Genomic DNA, 24,766 nt, shown 5'->3' with positions numbered 1-24,766 from the left:
TACTTTATAATTCATCAACATAGGCAAACTAACTGACTCATTTATAAGATTCCTCCACTGATGCATCACGAATAGAGAACACTTACTGGAGGAGAAGGGTTGGCATTCATGAGCTCAGGCTCCTGAGGTTGGGAGATTTTCAAAATGGACTGAACTTCAGGGCTGCAGAGAAGAAAGGAACAACGTTGAACATCCTAACTCGCCACATGAGGGCAGACCAACACCAATAGTGAATTTCTGGTTCAACCTTTCCAGAGAACTCAGTGTTTAAAAACACCCAAATCAATTACTCAGTGAGAAAAAATAATAGCCAAAATGATAAACACAGAGGGTTGTTCTTCAAGGAGAGAGGGGGTGAATTAGGCAAACATGAAAATTTTATCGGGACTTCCCTGGTGGCGCAGTGGTTAAGAATCCCCCTGCTACTGTAGGGGACACGGGTTCGAGCCCTGGTCCGGGAAGATCCCACATGCCGCGGAGCAGCTAAGCCCTGCGCCACAACTACTGAAGCCCGCGCGCCTAGAGCCCTTGTGCTCCGCAACAAGAGAAGCCACCGCAATGAGAAGCCCACGCACCGCAACAATGAGTACCCCCCCGCGCACCACAACTAGGCATGGGCACAGCAACGAAGACCCAACGCAGCCAGAAATAAACAAATGTATAAAAAAGAAAATCTTATCTTGCATTTCCAGAACAAGCCAAATCAGCAAATTCATTGTAATGCTTTAAATGTTTGAAATAATTAGAACTTAAAGAGAAAAGGGATCCCCAGCCTCGGTAAGTCGTCGGCTTCCTGATCAATATATTGATGAGGATGTCTTTACCGCTGGTAAATGGAAACTTCCCTACTTATCTTTATTTCCCCACGTCGCCCCACCAAACTTACTGTTTGCATGCATAGGAGTTATTGGCAATCTTCTGAATAAAGTCGTTCAGGCCCATCCTTCTCTGTTTCATGAAAGCTGCGAATTAGAGGAGAAACGTTTAGACGGCTTTGTAACATCCGACGCCACGCACACCAGTCTGATCCGGGACCTTCAAAACTTTCCACCTGGCGTAACCTAGAAGTCCAGTCGTGTTCCTACACTCACCGATGAGAATTGCCACCATGCCCCTCATCCTGGAGTAAGTGAGGGTGTCCCTAGCAGCCTCGGTTTTCACCGTCATCACCACACAGAGGGAGCACTAGGAGTCGTCAGACACGGGAGACCGGCTCAGCCAACGCTGCGCTCCGGCCGCGCCGCCGGCTTTATATACGTTCTGCCGCCGCGAGGGCGGGACCCACAAGACATGGAGGAGGCGGCGCTGCCCGGCCCCATCGCGACCCCGCCCCCGGCTGCCGCGCGACTTGCCCGGCGGCAAAGCGGCCGGCGGCGGGCGGTTCCGCCCCCGGCGAGAGGGGCCAGCCCGGAGCGGGGGCGGGGGGCGCGGGGGGCGCGGGGACCGCCCCGGCAGGGCCCGGCGCAGGGCGGTTGTCGGCCTCGCTCGGCTCCCGGGCCGGAGAGGGGGAAACCGCCGGCGGAGGGGGTGGGGAGGGAGGGAGCGGCCGGGGTAATTTTCCACCTTTCTCATTTATTCCGTCCTGCGAGGAAATCAGAGTCGCGGCACATCAGGAAATCAGAGCGCTTTCTGCCGGGTGCGAGGCGATCGGGGTGGCTCTGTGCCCGCTCTGGCTTCTCAAACTTTCAGCTCGGATTCACTCCCGGCCCTGGCGCCGACCCCGACCCTCTCCCCTAATCCGCAAGGCAGCCTCCGCAGCCCTCGCCGGGCGGCCGCGCACCACCAGCTGAGGTTATCTCTCGGGCGCAGGGCGGCAGCGCCGGGGGAGGGCGGCCCCGCACGCCCTTATCTCCGGCCCCAGCGTGGGGCCAGAGCGCCCGGCGCGTCCCCGGGTTCCCGCCGCCCTCCTACCCCTTCCCCATCTCTCCATCCTTGGTACTACCCCAAATACCCAGCCCCTCTCGCCCAATCCGAGCAACTGGTGGAGGAGTTGGTGAGACAAGCCCCCCGCGTGCCGGCAACGGCGCTTACCCAGTCCGGTCAGCAAGAAGGACTCGCTCCTTTTCTGCGCCTCGGCCCTCTTTTTGTGGCGGGGCCGGAGCAGGGACTCGAGCCGGGCCCTGGCCAGCGCGCCCTGCATCTCCCCCATGGGCAGCGGCGGCCGGGCGCGCAGCGGGCAAGGGCGACCAGAGAACACTGACGTTTCCTTGAAGGAGCCGCCGTGACTCAGGCCGAGCAAGATTTCCTGCCCCGAGTCCCAAAACAAACAAATGGCCCTTGTGCACGGCCGAGCCGCTTCCGAAAACGCCTTTTTTGTGCTTTTGGCCCAAGCCAAGCAAGGCTGAAAAATCCCAGAACTTGGAAGAGGAGGAAGGAAGGAAAGAAAGAGGGAAGGGGGAGGGAGAGAGGTCAGGAATGTGGAGGGGAGGGGGCGGAAATAAAATTCGTCTCTGCACTGAAGGAAAAAAAAAAATCTGCATTTCACTTTTTTTTTTCCCTAAAGTAATCTTTGGGAACATTCTGTCCTTTCCGCATGTAATTTTTCCCCTTGCCTTTTTAATCCCCGCCATGCCAAAAACACGTGAGGAGATGGCAGGTTAGGGGACAGACCTGGCGTGACCCTGGGGCGGTGCGGAGTCGGCATCCCAGGCATGGTCGACTCCCGAGGTCCCCTCTCCCGCTCCCCGACCTGAAAACTCCGCAAGGTCACATCCCATTGTCTTCAAATCTCTTAGTTTGTGCTCGTCTTCCCTACCCCTCCTCCGGTTTAATTCAGGGCTGACCCCGCAGTCTTCTTACAGGTTTACCACCTCGCTCTTTCCAGTCCCAGATAACTTGTGACTCGTTAACTCCTGAAAGATTAGCCGGGAGCCTCCTCCGCTCCAGAAAGTAAGGGAGGGAGGGAGGGAAGCTCTGCAGAGCAGCGGAGCGGTGCCTTCCAGTAACCCTGCCGCTGGGAGATGCCCGGGAGCTGCAGTCTGACCGCCGGTGGGAGGACTCGCGCCAGCGCCGGCGGGGAAGCCACGAGCACAACCACTGGGCCAGGAGCGGGGAGAGGGCTGCAAGTTACTAAGTTTGCAGGGCCGGGTACCTGGCGCTTGTCAGGGATGTCTGCGGTGCCTGCCCTGCCATGACCCCTTGCTGCCAGCGGCCCTGCCATTTAAATTGCCTACTGGATCTGACACACTCCGAGCTACTAACTGTCAAACCAAGAATACATGTGAAGCGGTTTTTCTTTGGTGCTGCGCAGGAATTTGTTTCGCAAACCAACCACCTTATTTGCCTTAACGTGATCTGTAGCCTCAACTGCTTTACAGCAGCCTCAAACTGGCAGAAGAGAACACACATCCTCTGTGCTGGAGACTGGCTGGGAAAGTTTGCTCAGCACCCACTCTTTAAAAAGCACTTACTATTCCCTGAAACTGACACTCCAACCCAAAGCAAGGTTTAGGAAACTCCAAATCACAGTAACTGGCCCATTTCTGCTTCCTGTTTCATGGATTCTTCATATAACATGACTTTGTTATTGCCAGTACCCCCATATCCCACGCTCCACTTCAACTAGCCTAGGCCAGCCCTGCTCCCACCCGGTTCCTTCCCCTTTTGAGAGAGCAAAATTTTTGAAGAATGACCAGAAACACCAAACTGCACCAAGATTTCTGCCTGTTTGTTTTTTAAACATTAGATTAAGAAACCTCCAGCGACTCACCTCCTGTGCCCTCCCCATGCCAAGTAACCCCAAATCCTATGAAGCATTTTTGTTTTACCCATTTCATCCAAATTATCTTAATAATAGCAGACAAACCTTTCAAAGGGGATTTTATAGCCTCCTTTTTCATTCTTCAGGTTGCCCAGGATATGAAGCTTGGGGATTCCTTTCTGGAGGCTGGAGGTAGAGCTTAGTTATGGCTGGAGTAGCCTCCCTGCTATGTGCCTGATAGGGCTGGAAGCTGAGATGACAAGGGAGCACGAGTCAGAGGCGGCTGTCCCAGCTCTGTTATGAACCCCACTTTATATAAAGGCAATTTACATACAGGAAGGGAGCAAGCTGCAAAGTTCAACACTGGGCCATTTATTCCCTTCGTTGCAACATCATCTAGAAAATTACAGTCATCAGTGCCCTGGGTTTATTACACCCCCAGCAAGACACACAAGAAATGTAACTTGACTGATTATCATCACAAATCAGTCCAGAAAAAATTCAAAACACATGCACAGAGTTCATTTTCTCAAAGAGGCTCTGCTCGCATTCCAGGAGGAACGTGGAATTTAAGTTAGAGGGCTCTAAGTGGAACAGAGAAGAGGCACAACCATATGATTTGTGGTTGGAACAGAAAAGTATCGTCTGCTGTGCTCCCTCCTCCCCCTACACTAATGTGCAGCCGTTGGAGACAGGATGGTCTGCTAAACTTATCATTTAACGGAGAGAATCAAGTTGTTGAGACTGGCTTTTCTTCCAACCGGATACCTGATGGGTGGAGCAGGAGCCCCCTGTTCTGTCCCAGCAACCTACTAAGACTTCCGAACAGGAAGGTGACACACGGCGGCGGGTGTATGGGGTGGGGGGAGGTACGCGGGGGAACTGTGTGTGACGCGCGCCTAACTCTTCACAGGCTTTAGGTTGTCCTGTGGCTGCTATTCAAACGCTTGATCTGTTCTTCCTTCCTGTCGCCAGCCTCTTTCTTTGGTTCAGAGAGTGCTCCTACCGGGAGAAATCCGGCCCCTTCCCTCCTACACCGTGGTGGCGAAGTGGCCCGAGTTACGTCACCAGTATCTGCTTGTAAATACGAGCTAGAGGGCGCTCGCGTTCTCCGGGAGAACTAATCCCGAATGTATGATTTTCCCCCACTTCTCTCCTGGGGTTTAATCAGTTCCAGATAATTCCTCTACAATACCTTGTGCGGGCAAAGAAAATAGATAGACGGCTTAATATGAGATACGCTAATTAGTTCCCCACTCCCCCAAGCCAATCGTCTCGTTTATTCCTCATACTGGGAAAACGCAATCAAACTCTCAAATGGGAATTATTCACCAAGATGTAATGTTTGCACTGAAACAAAACAGTTTCCAATGTATGTGTATTTTAATACGAAAATTATTTTAGCTTTTCTACTTAGTGATTAAATAAAATTTTTCCTTAATGATGAACTATAAATACTACCACCTGAAAGCTTTACTAAGATATGATTCTTTCCGTTTAATTTAAAGGCACAGAAAACAAATTCCTGGTACTTCTCAACATATTAGAGAAAATATTTTGAAAAATATAAGGACTTAACTTTTTTTTTTTACTGTTAAAATGTTTTCATGTCAATATAAAATGAGATCAGGGTTTGACAAGCAAGTTTCAGAATATTAACATCGATTTCTAAAATGATTTATCTTCTTTTCAGAAGCCTAAATATGAACACATATAAATCTTAGGGATTAAAAAAAAAAATCATGGTATTTTTTTCCCCCATTTTAATACACCTGCAATTGACAAACATGCAAAATAATTAAGTTCCCCTCTTGGGCTACTTCTTTAATGTGTCAGCTGTGTTAGTCTTCATTCCTTAGATAAAATGTCTTCCATTGATAACAGGGCAATATGATTATTTTGTATTGCTCAAACTGTCAATCCTGTGCTGCACCGTTTAGGTTGCCATACTTATTGTTTTATTGGTTAATGCATAGAAAATCTTTTCCCTGGAGCATCTCCAAAGAAAGTACATAGAAATTCCAGAAAACATAATAATTATTACTCTAGAGAGCAACAAAATGGATCAGTTTTGTTGAAGTTTGTCACCAAGTGCATGTTTTTTTTACAATATTCATCAAATAGAAAATGATGATGATAAATGAGCTAATTCAGGATAGCTGTTATAAATCAGTAACTAGCAATGGTGGTTAAATGTCTATTTATAGAACACAGGTTCTATAGTGACTATTACCTTCCCTATTCATAATTGTCAAAATTGACATGCATAAAGGAGTTAGGAATGTGATACAGCAGATAACTAAGAGAACACATTATCTAGAATAATAGTGTTGAGTTATTAAAACCCACAAAACTACATGCTTTATTTACACAGGGCTTATTTTTTTCCCAAGGCAGTGGTGTTGAATAAGCAAGACTATACACTGTAAGAATCTTGGAATAGGGTTTTGTTAAATAATCTACATGTAGCTGTCTACTCGACAGACCTTATGTTGTTTTCTCTAACAGCATTTTTTCATTATTAAGGATTAAGCAATTATTGTTATTTTTCTTCTGAGTTGGACAGATGATAGGCAAAATTGTGAGGTAACAAAACTTACTTTTAGGACCAGATTTATCTCCTTCAAGTAACCTTTCTTTGTCACTGAAGTTGCCTCCTATGCCTCTCCCACTTCCCACCCACAGCAGTGGCATACTCTCTGGTCCCCCAAACTCTGAAATATTGCCTCCCATCCTCCTTCCCACTAATGCTAACTGCCTCAAAGCCCTGCTGTTAGCTAATCATGGCAGGAGATGTTGAACTGATACATCCTTCATTCCTTCCCTCCTTCCTTCCTGCCCCACTCCCTCCCCTCCCTTCCATTTATTCATTCGTGCAAGTATTTAACAAGCAAGTACAAATATTAAGATCAAAGGACACAAATATGAGTAATCAGGTTATTTGACTTCACAGAAGCACTCATTCTAAGTAGGGAAACACACACGTGAATTATGGTACAACACGATGAGTGTTAAAACAAAGGTCTGAGCAATCTGCCATAGAATAACAGAGAGGGGAATTTTCTACTGGGGAGAGGCAGCAGACTTGGAATTTTTTTTTTTAATATTTATTTTTTTATTTGGTTGCCCTGGGTCTTATTTGCAAACGGCGGGCTCCTAGTTGTGGCATGCGTGTGGGATCTAGTTCCATGACCAGGGATTGAACCTGGGTCCCCTGCATTGGGAGCATGGAGTCTTATCCACTGCGCCACCAGGGAAGTCCCCAGACTTGGAATTGTTGAGGAAAGTCTCCACAAACAAAAGATATTTGGCCTGATCCTGGAAAGACCAGCTAGGTACAAAAGAGGGAAAGTCATTCTAGGCAGAGGAAATAGTATGAGCACCAAATTTTAAGGTGCTATGTAGTATCTCTGGAATAATTTGGAAATATGGTCCTTACTCAGACCTTACACACAAGCAAATGTACATGGCTCTCTTGCTGCTACTGCTGAAGTGGATAACAGCACTTTCAAGTGAAATAAAAAAGATCTTAGGGACTTCCCTGGTGGTCCAGTGGCTAAGACTCTGTGCTCCCAATGCAGGGGGCCTGGGTTTGATCCCTGGTCAGGGAACTAGATCCCACGTGCCTCAATTAAGAAGTTAGCATGCCGCAACTAAAGATCCCGCATGCCACAACTAAGACCTGACACAAATAAATAAATATTTTTAAAAAAAATCTTAGCTGACACAAATCTGCCTCTCCTCTCTTCCTCTCACTGCCCACCACCCCAATAAATATGGAATTAATAATGTCTTAGAAAACATACCCATTTGAAGGACTGCTGATTATTAGCCTACATAGGCACCTCTGTGTCTGATACAGCTCTAGGCACGGTGGAACTCATTCATTCATTCATCCACAGATTCTTCTAGAACTATGCATCAGACATTGCACTAGATGCAGGAGATACAGTGGTAAACATGATCTCACCTGGTGAGAGGCAGGTGGGGAATTACCTACAAAGGTAGACTGAGCCCTATTGTGAAGAGATCTAAAAACCACCAAGGAAAATCCCTTTTAAGAAGGAAAACATTCCAATGTGTTTTGAAAAGTTAATTCAAACCAAATGTGATTGATCACTCAGCTATGATTCCTTCAAAGGATATTTACATTTTTTTTTTTTACACTACCCCTACCTCATTGAAAATGAACAAATTTACATACACAAACACATAAGGAAATGTTGGAAGTTGGAATGGGGAAATTTATGTAGTTGGAAGATGGATAAAAGTTTAGACAAGCATAGTTTTAATCCAGCATAGGGATTAGCAATCTGTCAGAGGTGATAACACCATGTTCTATGCCCATCCCTTCTGGAAAGTCAGGCCACAGGGCAGTTGGTGGTAGGATGCGGACATGGTTTTGTAGTAAATTTTTAATTTTAATCAGGAAATAAATTAAAGAAGGGAGGCCAGAGGCAGCTCTTGACATGGGAGGAATGGGAATCTAGAACAAACCAACGGGTCTATGTTGGGTTGAAAACTCACCTTATCCCCATCTTTATAACGCTGTCAATGTCTGATGTAGCATAATCCAATGAACAATGAAGGGTAAGGAATAGCACATATCTGACAGCTTTATATTTGGCTCTCAGGATTGACCTGGAAAATGACATCCAAGGTATTTTCTGTATGATTATGAAAAATAATTCAGGAATAAATTGGACAATTTTTGAAATCAAAATTCAGTATTATCTGTGACTTTCTAAATTCAAGAGGACTATGGCCTTACTGAAAGCTTTATATTTTATTATTATTATTACTTTGGTTTTTTTTGGAGCAGAGAAAGGTTTATTGCAAGGTCATGCAAGGAGATGAGGTGGCTCATGCCCTGAAAAGCCTCGAACTCCTCGAAGGGTTTCAGCAAAGCATTTCTAAAAGCCAGGTGGGGGGCGCGTGTCGCAGGGTAGGAGATCGTGCACAATTCTCTGATTGGCTGATGATGAGGGAACCGGGTGGCGTCACAGGGGTTAACTTTATCAGTCCTTACAGAAAGCCTTATATATTATTGACATAGCTTTATTATTGGACATTTATTGCTAGGCATTTGCATTTTAAAAGGCCTTGGTTGATTTAAAAAATTAATTTGTAATGATAAAATGTCAGGTGTTGTCGCAAGGATCAGGTCAGAGGGCTTTGGGCTTTACTCCCTTTTCTCTGCCCGGGATTAACCCTCATACGCACCTACTTTCCCTATGTGCCTCGCAGCCCAGCTCAGAATTCAGGCAGCACAGGGCTTGGAATTTCTTTGCAGGCCGAATTCTTCTTGGGACACACGTATTAAAGTTGTAATAGACATGAAAACAATATAAAGGGCTCTCTTTCACCCCAACTTTATTTACAAAGTGGCGATAGTAAATAAGGAGCCTGGATTTCCGGCGGACATCTTCTGGCAGACTAAAGTGAAACCCGAAAGCTTTCATTTACTCAGGGTAAATAAATCTCTCCCCAGTCGACTCCATTTCTAACCCTATAATTAATTTAGCAAGAAGCAACAGAAGCTCAGGCCACCCTTACGGACTGTTTCCTGTAAAGCCTGCCTACAAATTGCAGCAACGAAATAAGATAAATGTCATAGTAACTAGTAGTGGGAAAACCAGGAGGGACGGGTGGCTGGCAAAAGGTTGAATGGCATCATTTTTATGTAAAGAAACTTTTAAAAAAATTTTTATGTCACCTCCCACAGCAAGCTCGGCAGTGACAGTAATGTGCTGAGGACAGAGATCTTTGCAGTACACTTAAGTCAGCTACAACTGAGGCTCATTACCTGTGAGAACTTGGACAAGGTATTCTCTAAATCTTTATCTCTTAATCTGTATAATGGGGATACTAATACTTAATGTAAATTGCGAAAAGTAATTGAAATTAAGAATTTAAAGTGCTGACTCAAGTTGGAATCTCACATAGAAAATATGACATATCTTAAAAAAAAAAAAGAAGAAAAAAGAAAATATAATGTGTCTATGTTCCTTAACCCACTCCACACATATCACAGCCACAAACAGAACACATCATGTAATGCAAAGGGCTCCAACAAATCAAAATAATAACGGTTATGTGCTGTGTTTAAAGAGCAGAAACAGTGTGGGCCACTTAATCTGCTGGGTCAAGGTCAGACTAGTTGGATGAGAATTCCTTTAAAGGCCTGAAAAGGTGATCCTCTTCGTGTTTCAAACTCCCCCCTCCTCTCTTGGTCTCCACACAGACAATGTTCCAGAACAGGCAGTAAAGAACTAAATGCCATGATAACAGAATAAGTGCTTGTTTACCAAGTGTTTGAAGTAAAAGTTAAATTTAAGGTGAAAAAGCAGAAAGTAAGCCAAAAGCTAAACCAGAGGAGTTTTTAATTGCTCAAGGTGAATGGGAAATAATAGAATGTAACTATGGGCCTGTTGAGAGGGTAGAATCATTGAAAGCAGGTCAGAGAAAGCCAGCAGCACAGAAGATGCTTGTTCTAGGTCGTTTAGCTTATCCTTCAGTTACAGAAAGAGGTACAAGCACCAACTGATGGTGGCCTATTATTTTTAATCCTTCAGGCCTCCACAGAGCACCTTTTTTGTGCCAGACACCGTGCTAAGTCCTGGGTCTAACAAGGATGCCCAAGATGGACAGCGTTGCTAAACTCAGGGAGGGCAAAGTCCGAATTTATTTTGTTAAATTGAACAGCGCTTTCCCAAAAGCAAAGGTAAGCTTACAGATATTTCTACTTTTCCTAAGGCCCTGCTATGCCTTAATGCCATTAAAATACAGACTTGGGCATGTTGAACCCTTTAGATTATTCATTTCTCAAGTGAATGTGCTAGAAGTTCTCTTGCAGCTCTAATATTGATTGTACAGTTCTGTGATATCTGGGAAGAGATAAATCTGAAAAGGAACTTTTGAAGGCCCAGAAGCCCCTCATGTGACTTCCTATAATAATGCTCTACATTCAGCTAATCCTTTGCATGCCTCTCCCCTCCCTCCATTGTCAGGGACTTTGTGCTACTATTTTAAATCTCAGGTGACTTCCTGGACCTTGAGTTCCCTGAAGACCAGATAACACAAACAATTCAGGTTTCTCTCCTGCCTAACAGGCTCCAATCAAACATCACTTACACAGCGTCACTTATTCTGTTTCCGTTATTTGCATATTAGTTTTATTAGCTGACTTTTTGAGTGCTTGTTGTTTGTCTCCCCCAACTAAAAAGTAGTCTCTGTGAGCCAGGGATAGTACCTATCTTACTCTCCAGAGTATCCCTGGTGCCCCAAAGAGTACCTGATCCATAGAAAATGCTTAATAAATGAAATGGTTTAATAATATGCCCCTTATATATTGTTGGGCATAAGATTTGTTCTCAACCAAATTTAGGTTTTTTTCCCTTCACCAAATAATCAAGGGTATATGTTTCCCCAGCAGTCACTTGACACCTCACTGTAAAACGCAAGACAAAATCAAACCAAACAACCCCCCACTCAGGCTTAACTATTATATTACATATTATATTATGCTACTCAGTTGCTTCAGAAAATTGAGGGACTAGATTTTATACATGAGGTACATGAAGATTTTGAAATCAAGGCTTTGGGCCCAATGGGATCATTAAACAAGCATATTGAATAACCATTTTTCAAGAGAACTAAAGTAGATGCCCTTTTCTACAGACAACATTCAATGGATAGTTTGTCAAGTTCAGAGAATCAAACCATCGGGAGGGTAGCCATCTAGGTTTTCATCTGCCCAGGCTGGGAAAATGTCAATTTAGCCTCTTGTTCCAAGGACCACAGATGAATCTTCCAACGAGTCAGAAAAATGTATCCTCCTTTTTCTTTCCTTACATTGCCCCTCAAATTCTCCTTTGCCCCAAAATTCTTTGCTGTCTACAAAGATAGAATTTACAAATGAGAGTCCCATTAGGTTTCATGATACTTTACTTCTGATTTCATCTCAAAGCCTTCTGATCTGTTCCCGTTATGAACCTCCCCAGTTTTTTTAGGGGCTGTACTGATCATATTCATGAGCCTTGGCAGTTGACTAAGAACTGTTCTTTAAAGAAAGAGAGAACAAGCATAGGCTAATCAGAGAGGCAGCGTGGTGCTCTCAGGGTCTCTTCCTGGCCTTCTATGATTGCCCTGCATAATCTCTAAAAGTAGAGGTACCCTCGGTAGATGATGGTAGCAAAATGTCACACTGTATCTGCAGATATGTTGGAATAAAGGGAGGGAAAACCCTCTTCATTAATGATACCGCATGAATTTGGTGTATAGAAAAGAATGCCGTCATAACCCATTTGACTTTTGTCATTCAATCAACTTTCTCCAACAGCTCCAGAACCTCACTTCCAGCCTGAGAACATCGAGGATAACACAGGCACCTCACAGAATCCTTTCTTTCTATCTTGTAATCATATATATAAAGTTTTTCCATAACTTTCATATTGCCAGAAAACCTGAATGAACGTTTAGTCCAAAACCCTTCTACACTATATCTTTTTAAAATATCCTTCTCTACACAATGATAAAGTCTTGATAAAAGGGCCCGTAGTGTGCAGTGCCACGCTGGACAAAGGAGTTTTAAAGCCATAGCAGAATGACCACTAGGTTGTCAGAAGTGGCAAGAGCCACTTGCCGTGCGCAAGTGGTGCAAAGGCTTAGTACCAAGTCGGTGGGTAAATTGCAATGTCATACCTCTGTGATTATATGCAAGTACACGTGTATTAGTTCGCCAGAGAAAGAGAACCAATAGTATATGGGCAGAGAGAGAGAGAGGGAGAGAGAGAGATTGATTTTCAGTAATTGGCTCACAAGATTATGGAGGCTGTCAAGTCCAAAATCTGCAGATCTGCAGGGTGGGTCAGCAGGCTGAAGACTCAGGCAATAGCAGTGGCTCTAGTTCAAGCCCGAAGGCTCTCTGCTGGCTGCAGAATTCCTTCTTGCTTGGGGGGAGGTCAGTTTTTGTTCTATTAAGGCTTTCAGCTGATTGGATGAGACCCACCAGCATTCTGGATGACAATCTGATTTACTCAAAGCCCGCTGATTTAAATGTTAATCTCACACAAGAAACACTCTCACAGAAACACCTAGAAGTGTTTGACCACATATCTGGAAACTATGGCCCAGTCAAATTGATACATAAAATTAACTATCACAAGACCAGCCCTTGTCAATTTGGACCCAAATGCATCTCCTTAAATCTCACTTAATCTCCATAAAAGGACAATGACAAGGTCATACTTCCACCTAAAATGGTACAACTATCCTGCTTACAACCAAAAACCTACTAATCCTTTCCCTAGAAGAGGGTGCAAAGTCCTTGCAGGACTCCTACTGTTCTTCTTGCCCATGAATTATTATTATATATATTAATTTTATTTTATTTTATTATATATATCATTATATAAATAAATAATAAATAAAATAATATTATTTTATTATATATATTAATTTTATTATTATATATATTATATATTATTATTATTATTATTATTATTATCCCATGCCTCCTTCCAAGCAAAAATGAGCAAGCAGGTGCACTGCTCTTAAGTTCTGCACACGGAGAGGATTTTCCTTCACTACTGGCCTCCAGCTATGTCCCAGAAAGGGGGTATCATATTGCAGCTGTCCACTTCTGTGATCCTATCAGAGAACTCAGTGATTATATCAGTAACTCTGTGGTGTCATCCATCACATGAGGGTATGACACACAGCTTCATCTCACACAGAGATATGAAAATGCAAGAACCCACAGACTTGATACTAAGCACTTGCATTTTTATTTCCTGAGGATTCTACATCTTCATTTGCTTTTTTCTTAATGCTTGGTAGATTTGGGTATGTTTCATTATTTTTAGGACATTCCTGGCTGGCTTTAATATTTGGGTTCTGTCATTTTCTAGTCCTCCCACTCTCTTTTTAGCTAATAATTTACAACCTAGTCTTAGTAACCCAATGAAAGTTAGGCACTGCATCAGTTTCCCAAGCAAAACTTCAAAGAAAGATTACTGTGAAGCGCTAACTACACTATCTGATATCCACTTAATGTATTTGAAAATATTGTGTAAAAGTACGGAAGGCATTGTCTTGACACTAGACAATTTTTGTGTGAAATTCAGAGGGTCACCTAAAGCACGTTTCATATTTCACACAGTGGCACCACAACTTGGCAACAATAGGAAGTAGCCAAATACCCCAGATGTCAGGATATGACACCTTAGGACTTCTGATGCCTAAAAAAGCCCTGACTTCTTAATATGCTACTTTGGGAGGTGTCCATTATGCCTCTGTAATTGGCTATTCTTAGAACTGCAGGAGCTATGGCAGCAATCTCATTTCCCCACAGCTTTTCTTGAAGTTTTAAAGCTCATTCCCAACTGTGAAGACCACCAATAACCTCACTGGTCTCGTCACCTCTAGCAACAACACCTTCAGCTGAGCAGGGATTTTAGAAATCTGTGCACATGTTTATATTTTTCTAGTAACTTGAGACATTGAAAAGCAGGATTATTTTGTGCAATTGTCTTTCCTCACTTCCTAACATACGCCTTGCTCGAATCGATGTTCCATAAATATTGGGTGTATTCGATGAATAAATCTCTTTGCTGGGCCCACTGTAATTTCTCCTACTTATTTTTATTTCTCAGCTTAAAACCCTAAGATGAACATTAAAAGCTTCGATCTTTTGCTCAGATGACACATTTCAGTGGGAGATGTTTATTCTAGACTAGTTAATAGGAGTAAATTTAATTTTGTTTTTATTATTATTTCCTTGATCAGAACTTCTATGATTAGCCATTAGAGCCTAATTTTCTAAAAGCATATGGTCATCCCATCAGTCGTTTTTGATAGTACTATTTGTTTCTGAGTTGGGATTATAGAATCCTTTTAACAAGATTAGTTGTCTCACACACACACACACACACACACACACACACACACAAACTGATGGTTTGGTCAGAAGTTTCAGATATATTAACTACTTCTGTTATTTATTTTTCTATTTTGTTTCATAATCACCATTTCACAAAAAATATAAATGACAGCTAAAAGAATAAAAATAAGTTTTTTTTAAGACCACAAGAAAATTACAGAGAAGAAGCTAAACAGATGTGAGCAAAAGATAGGAATCATGAATAATACCTCCCTTTCTACACTAAATAAATATGGTCACTTAGAGAAGTTACTATAATGTTATTTGTTTATAAAGCTCTATGTTAAAAATTGCCTTGTATTCTATCCTCATTTAGAACAAATGAATATTCCAAAGAAATAAGACTATTACTATCGTTAGTATCTACAATGATTCTATTTCACAATTCACAAACTATTGCTTAAGAATCTAAAGCCTTAGAATACAAACATAGATCATCATGAGAGACCTATCTGAAATTCATTCTTCAAATCATGTTGTTTATATATCTTTTAATGTACCAACATAAATCCAGTTTGGCAAGTTCTATTTAACAAGTCTTGAGTTTACTTTTAAAAAGCAAAAGCATTTTCTGTTTTCTCTTTACCACCTTGTAAATACTGTACTTTTATATCTACAAGCTGCTCTTGTAAGCATCACTGATGGCCCACTGCCTTCTGACTTTTCCTTTTATAATAGGAACAAATAACAAAAGAGCAGAAAGGAGCCCAATGTACATAGTTTCTGTCTAAGCCCCACTTGCCACTCTTCTCTGCATCCTTCTTTCTGTCTCTTTCCACTTTCCACATTCTTTTCTTAGGACTGTCATTATTTTAAGATCATCAGTTTCTGTAAGGTTGACAGGGACTTTGTAAGATTCCCCCAAGACAAGACTGCTATTCCTTTTCCATCTCTTTTCTTAAAACAGTATAGAGGGTTAGATGTAATATTACACACATTGTGTATATATATACATTATATATAATACACATTATATACCACATTAATATTATTAAAATATTAAAATTTTAATATTTGAAAAATACTAGAAAGTACATTTTTATAAAGATGTCAGAGAGGAACAAATACACCAGCCATAGCTAAAGTACTTGCAGGAATAATAGTAAAAGTTTCTAACACAAGTAGTCTTGTCAGAACATGGTGCTGCTGGATCTAACATCGTCTTTCCTATAAGAGCCAATTATTTTTCCTCACAGAGCAATTCTTTCTGCTTTTCACAGCCTGCTTTCTGATCATTTATTTCACAACGAGACTGGGTGAGGGCATGTGTTTGGACCATTGTAGACCCATTGCCATTTCCAAAAATAACCCAACCACTACTCACTTTAGTTCTACTGTATTCTTTTTTTTTTTTTTTTTTTTAATTTATTTTATTTATGGCTGTGTTGGGTCTTCGTTTCTGTGCGAGGGCTTTCTCCAGTTGTGGCAAGCGGGGGCCAGTCTTCATCGCGGTGCGCGGGCCTCTCGCTATCGCGGCCTCTCTTGTTGCGGAGCACAGGCTCCAGACGCGCAGGCTCAGCAATTGTGGCTCACGGGCCCAGCCGCTCCGTGGCATGTGGGATCTTCCCAGACCAGGGCTCGAACCCGTGTCCCCTGCATTGGCAGGCAGATTCTCAACCACTGCGCCACCAGGGTAAGCCCCTCTACTGTATTCTTGTGTCATGTGTGCGAAGGACAGGACAGGTCACAGCCAGCACACTAGAAGCTCCTTTTCTCTTTGTTTTAAAGTTTGGAACTATTGTATATATATGAAAGTTGGAGTTTTTATTTGAACAGCACTGACGGCCTCATTTCATGCTGTTCATATTATTGTGAACAGATTCTATTGATGTTAAAAGGATCTTAGTGACTGTGAACGTCCCTACAGTATTCCTGATAAACATTTATTGAGCTTTCACTTTAATTTTTCACTGGACTCACCTCTACTTCCACGGCTATCTCTACCATTGTCAACCAGCATCGATCAGTAAAGTTCTTTCTTAGACTATGTTCAAATATCCTCATGAACGTTTTATAAGGAATGGCTCTCCTGCATGTTCTAAAGCCAGGCACTTCAGTGATGCTAAGGACATACCGATAAGCAGAAATGAACATGTTCCTCTGTGTAACTTCCACAGTTTAGGGCATCTATTATAATAGCCAACACTGAATGATTATACTAAGTGGCAGACACTATGTTTTAGTGCTTTTTTTTTTTTTTTCACACACACACACTGTATTTTATTTTTACAAGAGATAAATAGACTGACACCAAGCATTGTACATGGATGACCACAACAAAAGCAACAATGATTGCAATTACCAAACATGAAACACACTCATACTATGTCATAATATTGACATTTAGTCCAGTAATCCTCCACTGTAACAGCTCCTTTACTTTGCAGTGAAAATTGATTTCTATATTCTTTGCCTCTGAGTCCTTGTGGGATTTTTTTTTTTTTTAATTTATTTTTTTTTTTTAATTTTATTTATTATTTATGGCTGTGTTGGGTCTTCGTTTCTGTGCGAGGGCTTTCTCTAGTTGTGGCAAAGCAGGGACCACTCTTCATCGCGGTGCGCGGGCCTCTCACTATCGCGGCCTCTCTTGTTGCGGAGCACAGGCTCCAGACGCGCAGGCTCAGTAATTGTGGCTCACGGGCCCAGCCGCTCTGCGGCATGTGGGATCTTCCCGGACCAGGGCTCGAACCCCTGTCCCCTGCATTGGCAGGCAGATTCTCAACCACTGCGCCACCAGGGAAGCCCCCGGGATTTTTTTTTTTTAATTCAGACAGAAAGTCACAAAAATTATACTCATCCTCATCAGTTCACTCAGTCCCATGTAATTAATTTTTTTTTCATCTTGATCTTTTGTTAGCACTTTTATGAGTTCATCAGTTTTTCATTAGAGTTCTGAAAATGCTTATTCATTCAGTTCAGCAGTATGTTTTAGTGCTTTTTATGCAATTTCTCAATTAATCCTCATAATGACTCTATGCAAAACTGTTACAATACCCTTACACATTCTTAAGATCTGAGGCTTAAAGAGATAAACATTGGTTGTGTGATGCCACATAGCTAGTAATGGCAAAACCAGAATGCACAAGGACCTACTGTATAGCAGAAGGAACTATACTCAATATTATGTCATAATCTATAAGGGAAAAATCTGAAAAATAATGTATATATATAAAACTGAATTGCTGTGCTATATACCTGAAACTTACATATTGTAAGTTACATATCGTAAATCAACTATACTTCAATAAAAAAAAAATTTAAAAAACCCAGCAGAATGCAAGTGTAGGTTTTTCTGATACCAAAAGCTTTGCTTTTAACCATTAAAATAATCTGCCTCTCTATCTGTTTTAAAAACCAATCCTGGGCTTCCCTGGTGGCGCAGTGGTTGAGAATCTGCCTGCTAATGCAGGGGACACGGGTTCGAGCCCTGGCCTGGGAAGATCCCACATGCCGCAGAGCGGCTGGGCCCGTGAGCCACAACTGCTGAGCCTGCGCGTCTGGAGCCTGTGCTCCGCAACGAGAGAGGCCCGCGCATCGCGATGAAGAGTGGCCCCCGCTTGCCACAACTGGAGAAAGCCCTCGCACAGAAACGGAGACCCAACACAGCCAAAATCAATCAATCAATCAATCAATCAAACATACGCATCTGATTCAAGATCCTCATTAAAAAAAAAAAAAAAAAAAAAAAAAAAAAAAAACCAATCCTTCACATATCTGTAGGCATCGATCATGATTTTAACTTGTATTTACACTATTTTATTCAAAGTTCACCTGTGTCTGTCCAGTTTGTCTACCTAAGCTTTCCAGGGAGAAAACTGTTGCTTCCTTGTCGGTAGAACCTAGCAGAGTGCAGGGCAGAAAGAGATACACTACATCTAATTTCTGTAAAACAAACCTTGTATCTACCTTAATTTCCTCCTCTTCCCAACTGCCTCACCCAATGGCAAGATCACAAGTCAGTTGGAATCTCCTCGTTGATTTACTGCTATTTCCCCAAACACTTGTGTCCACATTCAAGCTACTTTCTTACAAAGCTCCCCTCTTACCTTTTTGAAGCCCTAGAAAGAGAACCAGAAGAGTTTCCAGGAGATTTGACTTTTCAGCTCTGTGTTTTAGAATTTATGACTAAATATTTAGCTCTGGGCAAACCACTTAACTTCCTTTAAGTGTCCTCAGGGTTAACACCCGTTTAGTTAATCCCTCAGGGCTTGATTGGAAAGATCAGATGAGATTAGGTGTGGGTGAACAATTTGAAAACTCAGGTGTGTTATGTAATTTAATACCTATAAGAACAGTGCAGCTGAACTATTAATGTAAAATTTTCCTCTAAGTGCCAAAATTTTAATCAGTGGAAAGAGCTGATTGCCACCTGCTTCTGAGGAAAAAAGGTCAGAGTTCTCCGAGATACACTGTTCATTGAAGTCTATTCCAAAGGCCCCAGCCCACCCTAAACCATTTTTTTTTCTAAATCCTTTTGCATTTTCTTTTTGTTGTCAATTTACACCTTCATAGAATAAAGGAGTTTCAGAGTAAGAAAGAACCTTAGAATCAATTGACTTCAATCAACTCTCACTTTACCAATGAGTTTGCTCGGGGCTCCCTGCCCTAAGTTTTTTTTTTTAAATCTTAAAAAGTACTTATTGAGATCTCTCTGTAAGTGAATCAAGTGGGTGTAAAGTGGCATAAACACAGCATTGAAAATCAGCTAAACCCCATTATAAAAATAAATTACAAAAAGAAAAAGAAAAAAACAAAGACAGTGAAAGAGAGAGGAATTCTTACAAAATTCGTTCGGGGCTGTGATGCAACCTGGATTGACCACATCTAGACCCACAGCTGAATGAGACATAAGGCTGGACACTCTTGGGGCTGAGAGGATTGGTGAGGTTGGTGAGCAAATGCAGACCCTTTAAAGTAATACTGCGTGGTATCCATTCCATGGGTCCCAAATCTCCAGGTTCAAGGGAATCTTCCTACAGCTAAAACATGCATGGGAAACCCAGAGGATGGTACACCGTGTGATCGGGAAAGGTTTCTAAAACGCACCTTATCTATTCATCTCCTGGTGATTCACTGCTGCCTAAATTTTAATTCTATTCTCAACTCTGGGCATCCTGGATTCACACAAACCTCCCTCTCACTAGGCTCCAGCCCATCCATCCCACCCCTCCCTTCCTAATCCCTCACCCTCCATCCTGCACCCACCCCTCTCTGTGGGCCATTTCATCCCAGGCAAAGCCTGTTTTCATGTCATTGGCCCATTCTCCTTATTACATACAATTTTAAAGTTGTAAATAATTTTTCTTCAAATTTTGTAAACTACGTTTATATTTGACCAGATAAAATATTTCTGATATTAAGGCAAAGATCTAAAACCCTTTTTTCAAATGATACAAATGAACTTCTAGAAATAGACCCACAGACATAAAAAACAAACGTATGGGGCTTCCCTGGTGATGCAGTGGTTAAGAATTCGCCTGCCAATGCCGGGGACACGGGTTCGAGTCCTGGTCAGGGAAATAAGATCCCGAATGCCAATCAGCGAGGCCAAAAAAAAAAAAGAATGCTGGGGAATCAGAAAAATAAAATTGTGAAAAAACTGCTAGTTTAGCTTTGAGTCAAACAGCAGAAATCACGAGTAATTTTGGTCATAATCAAGAGGAAGAGAAAGTTGTGAGTTTAACAAAGGGAGAAACAGACTTTGCTCCAACTGTAAAACTTAATTGACACAATGCGAGGGAGAGGGAGGGGCTTCTCTGTGCTGAGTTGGATGAGTCTATAGTCACATATTTACACATTCACACACTAGGCAGCAGGACCATCATGAGGATCGGATCTGATAATGTTTTGCTATCAAACTTAAATGCTAGATGCGCGTGACTCTAAGTAACTTTAAACAGAAAAGTTTTGAAATGACATTTTGCTACTCACTGGAATAAACAACCTGTCCTTGAACTGGGAACCCTCTAAGCCATTGTAAATGGTTAAAGTCATGCAAAACTAAGTGCGTTTCTGCTTTACAGACCATTGCTTAAGAATGCAATATTTTATCTAAATGAATAGGCAATGTCTAAGGTTCTTTCCAGTTTGAGGGTTTTATGTCCAGCCATATGTTTATTTTCAGGAAGCTTATCAGTGCTGTGTATGGGGACCCAGATAACAGAAGACAGTGAATGATGAGCTTCTTGGTTCAGAGAGAAGAAAAAAACAAAACAAGTTATGGGTTCAGAAAAGTATGAAATAGTAAGAGTAATGACAAAATAAAATGTATTCTTTCAACCCATAGATTGTAGACCTTATATATGGCAGGGGGATGAGGGTTCAGGTTTGTATAAATGACATAATTCTTTCTCCAAGTAAAAAGAGCTGTCATAAATTGACCACTAACTATATGCTAGACAGAGTTCTAAGTACCTTTACCTGAATTAGCCCTCACAAAACTATGATCTATTATAATATTCCATTTTTGCATGTGAAAGAAATGGAAGCACAGAAAGGTGAAATCATTCCTGCAAAGTCACACAGGTAATAAGCATTGAACTTGGTGGCAAACTCAGGTAGGCGGCCTTACTCAAGAGCTCACAGCACTAATCACAGCAGAAAGTAAAGTGTTGAGCAGTTTCCTGCAGCTCCATGCGTGGCTCACTGGGAAGCATGGCCAGATGGTCTGCTGGTCAGCACTGATGTGAGTTCAGCTGGCTGAAAGAGATGCGGTTCAGAAAACTGAAGATGATTGTGGCTTCCTGATCTAAGATGGAGGGAGTAAATACCAAGTTTGATTCTGAAAGATTTGAACGGCAGAAGTAGGGGAAGTCAGAAACAGCCAGGAGCGCAGAAGTCTTATGATCGCGCCCCTGTTCTTTCCAAAGCCTACCTCCATCTCTGCTCCCATGGGTGGCATTATGTGATATTTGGAGTTTCTCACTGTGGGTAAGGTGGCTTTCATTACTGAGATAGCTACCTTTTTTAGTTAAGACCTGAGTAATGAGGTCAGTCTACTTAAGAGATCTTCTTGTATCCACAGATTTTTACCAAATGGTTTATCTCTAATAGCAAGAGGCAAAGTCTACACTGGCCAACAAGTATCAGATGGCAAGTTTCTGTGTAAGCAGATTGTGTTTAACTTTTCTCACATTTTTTTTTTTTTTTTGCAGGGTGAGGGGGTTAGATAATTCCATATCTTGAGGAATGAAGCAACAGTTTTCTGGATATTAAATATGAGAGTGTTTTGCTTTTTAAGAAAAAGATCTAGAAGTTATATTTTCTCCACTTTGAAAGATCTATGGAATGAAGTCCTCCCTCTCCTTATATTAACGCAATGATCTAATTTTATGTATTCTCTGAAACACTGAAATATTTCTGTAGTCCATATGTTTTCAAACTATGCATCTTTTCATTTCTACATTTGGTACAAAAATTACTGCTCCCACATAAATATGAATATACCTCTTTATATTGATTTCTACATCCCCAGAAATTTGGGCTGAATTTTAAAATGTGATGAATCATTAAAAAATATAAAGAAATAATGATAATCCTGAAAATATAAGGGAAAATTTAGTTTTCCTTCTGGAAAAAATTTGCACAATAATGAATCTTCCTCTTTAATTTTTGCTTGAAAGAAATCTAGACATTTTGAACAGCCCAAGGGTAGAATTGCATTTTGTTAAAAGGTGACTTTAAGTAAGAGCCCAGGGAGAACATCAAGGAGCTACATTTTCCTACCTAGCAAAACAGGTGCCCAGTTAAAATCATGGCCCTTGCAAAAGAAACCTTATTGTTTAACTGCTTCATTATCTGACTTCCTCTAAGTAAAGACCATTATCTGTGTTGCCAATAATAGTACCTGGAAAAACACACATTCTGAAAGTGTGAGGAAACTCATCTTACCTTGAGATTCTCATTTAAGAGGATGTTACAGGCTACGGAAGGACCAGCAATTGAAAAACAAAGATGTGCCAAAACAAACAAATCAGGTTTTAAGGCCTAAAAACAAAGATAATAGGAAAGAACCTAAACTTGTGCAGCCTGTTTGCTTATTGTCAGAACAAATGCTGGGAATGCACAAGAGAGTCAAGTCCAATGAAAAAAAGTGTGGGTGGGAGGATTATGGGTGGTTAATTTTCCATTTCTTTCCTATGATGAACATATGCTACTTTCATATTATGTTTTTAAAAAAAGCTTTTAAATAATTACTTTTGGGAGGGAGAGGCAAGAGGGAAGAGATATGGGAACATATGTATATGTATAACTGATTCACTTTGTTATAAAGCAGAAACTAACACACCATTGTAAAGCAATTATACTCCAATAAAGATGGTAAAAAAAAAAAAAAAATTACTTTTGTTTCTCCAACTACCATATCTGCATATGACAACTGAGCACGCCAGCCCCATCCTCTGGTAGTCACGCAAAAAAGATAATGGGTATGAAAATCTAGGCAATCCCACCAGGGTGGAATTTCAGAGTGAGCTAACCCTCAGTAATTCCCTACTTCAAAACAAAAGATTTTTAAATTTAACTTCTATTTCTATCAAGCAATCTTGACTAGTTACCTCCAATATTGAACTCTACTTAAACTGTGTATCGAGACTATACATTAGATTAAATAAGTAAAATACTCTCTGATGATGGCTGGCTTTGAATGGAAATAATCCATTCACTGAAATATATTTGCTGGAGGAAATGATGGAACCATTTTAACACAATTATTTCAGGAACTGGGAAAAGTTACCCTAATAAAATTCATACTATGACTAGAATATTGTATTCGTAAACAATCCATTTGCAGGCTTATAAATTTACATGTTGCAGAAGGCTGTGGAGTTGCTTTAGCTTGTGTTTACACTTAACAGAATTGAAGGCATCTAGGAAAAGTTTTAGTTGGGGTGCTGATGTCCTGATGAAGAAAGGGCACGCTGCAGTGTAGAAACTACAGCAGAAACAATTGCATCCCTCAGATTCAAATTCTAAGAAAACTACTAATAGACTAGAAGAGTGTTTAACTTCCTAAACCTCAGAGTTCTACATCTTAAAGAACATTGATTCTATTCTAGATACATCATAGTCAAACTGATAAAAACCAAAGATTAAAAAAAAAAAATTAAAGCAGCCAATGAAAGACAGCACATTACATTTAGGGTAACAATAATTTAAATCATCACTGACTTCTCATCGGAAACTATAGAGACAAGAAGACCATGGACCAGCATCTCTAAAGCAATAAAAGAAAAAAAATCATCAACTTAGAATTTTATATCTAGAAAAAAATATCCTTCAAGAATTAAATAAAAATATTTTCATGTATAAAGCCATATCATAAAGATAAAAGAAAACTGAGAAATTCTCATTGCCAGAGAATCACTGCATTATAAGAAACACTAAAAGAAGTTTTTCCAGGCTAAAAGGAAATAATTTCTGAGGAAAATTGGATCTTCAAGAAGAAATGAAGACCATCAGAAATGGTAAACATCTCAGAAAGTACAAAGGATGGTATAAATACATTATACCATTGGTTTAATCTCATATGTAGAAGTGATATATATTACAACCATAATGTAAAGCATGGGAGGAGTAGTGGGATAAATAGACCTATACTGTTTGAAGTTTTCTATAATGGTCTGTGAAAACTTAGTTATTAATTGTAATCCTTAGAGCCACCACTAAGCCAATAGATAAATTAATATTGAATTCTAAAACATACTCAAATAATTCTAGAGAAGTCATAAAAGGAAGAACAGCAAACGAAGAGAAGGGTCATGAGGAAAACAAATACCAAGATGGTATAGTTATATCTAACAATTACATTAAGTGTAATTTGTCTAGACATTCCAAGCAAAAGCAGAGATTGTCAGATAGTCTTTAAAAGGAAAACCTAACTATATGAGGTCTATATGACAAGCACTTTAACTATAAGACACAGATAGGTTGAAAGTAAATGGATAGAAAAGATATATCACGTGAAGAGTAGGTGTCAGAAGGCTGGCTAAGTTATATTAATATCAGAAAAAAAAAAAAAAAGACTTCAAATGAAGACTTTTACCAGAGATAAAGAGGAACACAATTCATCAAGAACTTACAACAATTATAAGAGTGTATGTGCTTAATATCAGAGCTTCAAAATA

At 41.1% G+C, this 24,766-nt stretch overlaps 1 protein-coding gene across 4 annotated transcripts in view; it reads right to left on the bottom strand.

Moving 5' to 3' along the window:
• SGK1 (serum/glucocorticoid regulated kinase 1) overlaps positions 1–24,766 on the bottom strand; it is a 113,250-nt gene that overhangs the window by 4,711 nt on the left and 83,773 nt on the right. The window contains exons 1-3 of one of the 4 annotated variants that reach the window (XM_007190900.3): positions 3,806–3,976; positions 887–962; positions 87–162 (exon numbers count right to left, since the gene is read on the bottom strand). In XM_007190900.3, the coding sequence (XP_007190962.1) occupies positions 87–162; positions 887–962; positions 3,806–3,839 (186 nt within the window). In that variant the 5' untranslated portion in view covers positions 3,840–3,976. Of the gene's footprint in view, positions 1–86; positions 163–886; positions 963–1,091; positions 1,276–2,031; positions 2,882–3,805; positions 3,977–24,766 lie in introns of those variants that run through there. The other 3 variants (XM_007190898.3, XM_007190899.3, XM_007190897.3) reach the window with 3 other exon arrangements.

The sequence above is a fragment of the Balaenoptera acutorostrata genome, chromosome 14 (assembly GCF_949987535.1).
Source record: "Balaenoptera acutorostrata chromosome 14, mBalAcu1.1, whole genome shotgun sequence".
Classification (NCBI taxonomy): domain Eukaryota; kingdom Metazoa; phylum Chordata; class Mammalia; order Artiodactyla; family Balaenopteridae; genus Balaenoptera; species Balaenoptera acutorostrata.
Note: the sequence above shows the minus strand (reverse complement) of the source record. Positions and strands in the feature narration are given on the sequence as shown.